At 35.4% G+C, this 7,107-nt stretch overlaps 1 protein-coding gene across 1 annotated transcript in view; it reads right to left on the bottom strand.

The window, feature by feature from the left end:
- Positions 1-469: 469 nt before the first annotated feature.
- Positions 470-7,107, bottom strand: part of COL7A1 (collagen type VII alpha 1 chain) — a 199,897-nt gene continuing 193,259 nt past the window's right edge. Inside the window, 2 exon segments of the mRNA XM_054976386.1 lie at positions 470-527; positions 977-1,012. Of these exon segments, the coding sequence (XP_054832361.1) occupies positions 470-527; positions 977-1,012 (94 nt within the window).

The raw sequence follows: 7,107 nt of genomic DNA, 5'->3' as shown, positions 1-7,107 counted from the left end.
GCTGACCTGGAAGTGGTGATTTGCTGGCCCGGAAGTGACATTTTCACGAACTAAAATGAACCAATTCGTGAACCAGGGCAGGTTCATGAAATTTCATGGTTCGTGAAATGTGATGAACCACAAACCACATGGTTCATTTTTTTCTGGTTTGTGCCCATCTCTAATGCACGGAGAGGCACATCCATTAAATATTGCTGATTGCACTGTATTATACAGGTTGAATATGCAGAAAGTAATCCACCAAAAAAGCTCAAGCTTCCCATAAACAGCCAAACTGCCTGATGAAAAATTGGCTCCTTAACTATTATTAGCAAGCAGAATGTAAGCCAAACCAGAACCTATTTTAGCATTCCTGAGTTTAAGATATTTATATAATGAAAAGCAATGCAAAGGAGTAGAAAAGATTAGAAGACTGTAAAGGCTGCATACCAGGTGTAAGTTAATAGAAAGAATGGAAAACTGATTACCTTCAAGCCTGAAGGCCCAGTCTGCCCTGGAGGTCCTTGTATGCCAACCCCATGTGAACCCTGAATGGTGCAGATGAAAGAAAAAATGATGTCCTGCATAGCTAATGTCAAAATGAGGAATAGTTGTCTATTTCTTAATAGACTGTATTGATACCCAGTTGTTACTGCAGTATTACACTATGGAGCTAGAGGAGAATAGCATCTACTTTGCTTTTAGGGGCTCACTCATTGATTGGAGAAGAAATCGAGACTGATGATGAGAGCAGAAGTGTAGATGGCTCTTAATTTTGTTATATGCTCCCTTCTTATTATTGGCAAGTTCCCACACATCAACAGACATCTAGAATGATGCATTGCTGAGAACATCTTAAGACTATTATACTGGACATGATGACTGAACTAAATGATCTATTCAAATGGACAATAACAGTATATCAGAAAGGTTCAGCAAACATTTGAAATTGTCTCTAATAGAAGCCTGTACAAAATACATGACAGTCACTGTATACCTTTTCTCCTTTCATCCCAGGTGATCCTTTGGCTCCCTATTAAAATTGAAAAACAGAAACAGAGCATACACATATAGTAGATGGGAACACAACATAGACTATTGACAAACAGAGATGTAAAAATTAAAGGGGATTTCAATTGTCTACCATATCTCCTAAAGAGAATATAGAAAACAATGGCTTGGATACTATGAATGAGTTCCATGAGTGCCTAGATAGCCTGTTGCAGTGTGTGCTACCTCTTCCACTAAAAGTTCTGTTCGCTCAAGAACAATAGTTTTCAATGGGCGCTTGTGCAAACAGAAATTTTAGTAGAAGAGGTAGCACACTCTGCAGCAATTTATCTAGATATTCATAGAACTCGTTCATAGTATCCAAGCCATTGAGTTTAAATCACAGAAAGGCACATTTTGGATTAACATTTTTTTAAAAGTGCAACTCAATGACAGAACAAGCTGGATGGGTATTTTACATAAATCTGTTTTGGAACTTTTTTCAACATTTGGATAGAACCACCAGGAACAGATTTAAGATATCCTGCCTAAACTTGACTAGATTAGAAAACCTCCTCTTTTCACAATAAACACCTTTCTCAGACTATTATACTTTTGTATGCAATCTATTCATCTAGCCAGCACTTACTCAGATTTTCCATAGCTTTTTCCTATTACATATCCTGTCTGTGTTTCCATGAATGACTGGCAACTTTATTTCTGCCTGGCTTATTCTGCCTTCTGTTATATTCATACACACATATTCCTAGGGGTTTAGGATCCTACTTTGGGAAACATGGACTAACAGTGCGCTCTTAAACAGAATAGTAAAAAGTCCAGTAGCACTTTTAAGACTAACAAACTTTATTTTTTTAAAATGTTTTTATTTTATTAATAGAAATAAAAGCCCATAAAAAGGGCAGAAAACAAGAATAAGGAAAAAATAGACAGTTACAGAACTTGGAACTTAGAAAGGAAAAAGAACAATAATACATATTTCATTTCCATTCTTCTCTACAACACTTATTTTTCCCGCAAAATTAATCTCTTCAAAATTTTCTTTTCCACTACTGCCTCCCTTCTACTTGTTTTATATTCTCCCATTCTCTTCATAATGATCAAAACCACAAATCATCAAGTCACTATTCCTCATTTCGTACAGAAAGTCAATAAAGGGTTTCCAGTTAGCCAAAAAGATAGACAATGCTTTGTCTCTGATCAAAGCTGTAAGTTTCGCCATCTCCGCTAACTCTGTCATTTTTATAGTCCAGTCCTCTATTGAAGGTAGTTCCGTATTTTTCCATTTCTGTGCATACAACAGCCTAGCTGCAGAAATCATATATAGAAATAAAATCCCATGCCAATTTTACAACTGTTTGTCTGTTTGCTCAAAGCCCCATAGTTTATCTAATTTAAATCTTTCTAAAAGCTGAGCTTATGCAAACCATTGACATTTATAACCCTTAGCTACTAACTCCTCCCTTGAGTTTAATTTGCAGTCTTCTTGTGAAAATTCTATTAAATCTCCATAAGTCAACCATCCCTGTTTGAAAGTCATCTCCCTTCTGTAGAGAGCTTCCTGTTTTGAAATCCAAAGTGGTGTCTTTTGTGTTAGTCTCAATTTATATTTATTCCAAATTCTCAAAATAGCTCTCCTAATATAATGATTTTTGAAGTCTACATTGACCTTTACTTTGTCATACCACAAACAGGCATGCCATCCAAATCTCAAGCCATATCCTTCCAATGTCAAGAGTCTCTCGTTTCTCAAAAGCATCCATTCCTTCATCCATGTTAGACATGGATAGAGGCATAATAGACTTTCAAGTCCGGTAAACCAAGTCCACCTCTCTCCACATCCTGTAGAATTTTATATTCAACCCTTGGTTTTTGCCCTTGCCATATGAATGTTGAAATATCCTTTTGCCACTGCTTAAATGGTACATCTGAAATTAACACAGGTAATGTCTGGAAGAGGAATAACATTCTAGGTAAAACATTCATCTTGATAACTGATATTCTTCCCAACAAGGATAACTGCACTCCATCCTATTAACATATCTTTTAAAATTTCTTTCCATGTCTTAACATAATGGTTTTGAAATAGCATACAGTTCATCCCCTTTAGTGTAATACCTAAATATTTTACCTTTTTTCAACCTTAAAACCTGTTATTTTCATCAATTCTGCCTGATATTTAACATCCGTATTTTTTGTCAACAGTTTTGTTTTCTGATCATTTATTTTAAAACCTGCCAAAGCACCAAACTCTCTTAATTTCTCCATCAGTATTTCAATTCCATCTAATGGGACCTCCAGAAACAAAACTAAGTCGTCTGTGAAGGCTCTTAATTTATATGACTCTTTTTTAATTTTAACACCCTTGATCCTTTCATCCTGTCTAATATCTCTATTCAAAACCTCCAACTCCAAAATAAAAAGGAGCAGTGACAACTGACAACCTTGATGTGTTCCTTTCTGAATCTCGCATGGTTTAGTTAATTCTCCATTTACAATAATTTTCGCATTCTGTGAACTATAAATCGATTTCACCCATTTTATAAAGTTCTCCCCAAAATTAATCTTTTCTAAGACTTCAAACAGGAAAACCCTGTTCAAATTGTCAAAGGCCTTTTCAGCATCCAAAAAAATAAGAGCCACATGTTTTTCGTTATGTTTATCCAGATGCTCCACTATATCCAACACAGTTCTGACATTGTCTTTCAATTGTCTTTTGGGTAGAAAGCTGCTTTGATCCTCACAGATAAAGTTTTTAAGCACATATTTAAGTCTTTCTGCTAAGATCGAGATAGATAATTTATTTATTAGTTTATTAGCTAATTCGAAGTTTTCCTGTTTGACATATTTCATTTTTTTCTCTAAATATGTTACTGTTATCATTGATAGCTGTTGTTGCAGATATTTTATCTCCGGTTGCACCTTAACATCCCCTGACATAGTTCTTAAAACTTCCTCCTTTTTCTTAATTTCTTGCAAAATACCTTGCATTTTTCCTGCCCCTTTCTCTTTAATTCCGAATTATGACGTATAAAATGGCCTCTTATAAATGCTTTGCTTGCATCCCAAACCATTCTCAAATCTGTATCTTTGTTCAAATTTAATTCAAAAAAATTCTTTCAGCCTTTTTTTACAGTCCTTAACAATTGCCTCTTTATGTAATAAAGATTCATTTAGTTGTCACCTGAATGTATTAGATTGGGTCCTGTAATTAACTCTTACAGGGTTATGGTCTGAGAAAGACTTCGGTAATACCCCTATTATTTTGGTCACCAAATTTTTCAACACCTAGACCATATCTATATGTAATAAAGATTCGTGTCTCTCCGAGCAGAATGTATATTCTCTTGAGTCACCATTTTTTGTCTCCAAACATCCACCAGACCCATATTATCAAACATGTCTAAACAAACCTTTGGTAATTTACCTTGAATATCTTTTAAATTTTTATCAGGGCATCTATCTATTTGTGGGAAAACAACACCACTCCAATCACCCATCAACTAACAACTTTCATAAGGCAGACCAGCCAATTTCCCCCAAAGGTATTTGTAAAACCTCCTCCTCATTTGGTGCATAGATTCCCACCATCAAGATTTTACTCCCATTCAGTGTAACCTCAACACCCACAAATCTGCTTTGCTAATCAGAAATAACAAGTTCTGGTTTCAATACAGGCTTAAAATACAATACCACCTTGTTTTTCTTTTTGTTACCTGCAGAGACAAATCCCCCCCCCCCAAATTTTGTAATCCATATATTTGATATCTTTTTTCCTGATATGAGTTTCTTGTAAGCAGATGATATCAACTCTCAACTTTTCAGATAATGAAATATTTTCCGTCTTTTTTGAGGAGCATTCACTCCATTTATATTCCACGTTATGGCATTTGTAATCTATGCTTGAAATTTTAGTTATTGGCCATTTCCACACACATTGAATAATGCACTTTCAATGCACTTTCTCAATCCTTTTGAAGTGGATTTTTTGTTCCACACATGGAAAATCAGTTTCAAATGTTCACTAAAGAGTATTGAAAGTGGATTATCCAACGTGTGTGGAAGCAGCCTCTGTCCGAGTCCATATCATCTTGTTCTTTCTGATCCGGTACAAGTTGTTTTGAATCTTCTGGAGATTCTTCTAGGTCTTTCTTGTATCTTTCCATAAATTCTCTTGCCTTTGGGATTGAATTCAGCCTAAATCTCTGATGTTTAAAGGTAAAAATCACTCCTTCCATCTTGTTCCATCTAAATTGGATTTTCTTCTGTTTCAGCTCTTCAGCTAAAAAGATATAGTCCTTGCGTTTCCTCAGAATTCTGTGTGGTATATCCTTTGACACAATGACTGGAACTTCCTGTATGGTTAATTTCTTCCTGTAGTGTTGTTGTAAAATTTGATCTTTTATCGACTTTCTGACAAAATGCACCATGATGTCCTTTGGGAGTTTATTCTGTGTCACATATCTGGAGGGAATTCTATATACTTTATCTAATTTCATCTCTACTTTTGGGATGTCCCACTGCATAAATTCTGCCAAGGCTTCTACCACCCTGTATTGAACATCTTCATCTTGTGTCTCATCCACACCTCTCAGGTGGAGCACATATTCTTTCTCTCTTAATTCAAGTAAAGCTAGGTTGTCTAACTCTTTATTCAGCACTGCTGTTTTACAATCTAAAATCTGCGCCTGATTATTTAGCTCTTTTACCTCCTCAGAGGTTTTCTTGACAACACCGTCAATATTTTTAATTTGCTCAGTTAAGTCTGTTTTGAATTTTGTAAAATTATCTTCCATTTTCTTCTCAAAAGAATCTAGTTTATCACTTAATTGGTCAAGAATTTTTTGCATTAAATCTTTGGATGAGGAAATTTCAATTGAACATTTTCTTGTACTTGCAACATTGCTCCACTAGATGGCTCTGTAAGACCTTTAGTTAAACTGTTATGCCAAGTATCAGCAGGTGGCAAGTTCTTTCTCTTTCAGATGGCGTTTGTTTTCCTTTGTTTACATTTCAGGAAGTTTTCAAGGTCATAACTTCAGCCTTAGTTTCTAGTACAGAAGTTTTAATCAGTCCAGCAAATATACTTTCTTCAAATTTCAGTTCACAAATTACTGAGACAAAGAAAGCTTTTGGATTCCCTTTAGTTCATTAAAGACTTTCCTTCTCATATACACTTCAAAGACTTCCTGCTGGCACTATACTTCCACCACTCAATTTCAAAGAAAGAAGAAGAAAGAAAGAAACATCCAGGAAAACAGTTTATCCTCTCCACACTCAGTGAGTAATTGTGTCGTAGAGCTAATTAGTTCTTTTAAAGTAAACAGAAGATTAAGACTTGAGAGTTGCTTGCCTTTAGATCCAACGCAGCTAGGGAGCCGATGGAAATTTCCACTTCTCCAGACAACCCTAAACTTCCAGCCACCACCCAGATTAAAATCTGCACAGTAAAACTGTTAGTAAGGGTGCTAGGCAGAGTCCATGGATAAACTCATGATCTCTCTTTTCTCCAGAGTGATTTATCAACTGGAGTGCTTCTCTAGTCTTTAATTAAAGCTGCATTGCCTCTCCTCTGCTGGGGAAGCTTCAGGCGGCCATGCCCTCAGGCCACGTGTCAAGACTAACCAACTTTATTGAGGCATAAGTTTTTGAGAACTACAGTTCTCTTTGTTAGATGCATCTAATGCAGAGAACTGTGGTTCTTGAAAGCGTATGCCTCAATAAAGTTGGTTAATCTTAAAGGTGCTACTGGACTTTTTACTATTTTGCAACTACAGACTAACACAGCTAACTCCTCTGGATCTATCTCCTAAGCAGAGTTACTCAAGTCTTAGCCTGTTGAAATCAATATGCTTATTTTTGATGTAGAAATTTTATTTTAAAAGATATAATAGTAGAAGGTGCATAAAACTTATACAAGCACTACATTTAAAATTAAATTAAACTAATAAAAAGATACAATCAGAATATATAACAACACAACTTAATTGTGTAATAGCTCTCCTTCCCTCTCCTTAGTTACTTATACCCAAACTTTAATATCAACTATTTTAGCTAATCATTTCCCTGTGTTTTATCTTCTTATCTTGTATCGAGTTACCTTAATTAATCTTAATTTTA

Source organism: Eublepharis macularius, chromosome 4 (genome assembly GCF_028583425.1).
Source record: "Eublepharis macularius isolate TG4126 chromosome 4, MPM_Emac_v1.0, whole genome shotgun sequence".
NCBI lineage: Eukaryota > Metazoa > Chordata > Lepidosauria > Squamata > Eublepharidae > Eublepharis > Eublepharis macularius.
The sequence above is the reverse complement of the archived record's forward strand: the minus strand, read 5'-3'. Positions and strand labels throughout refer to the sequence as shown.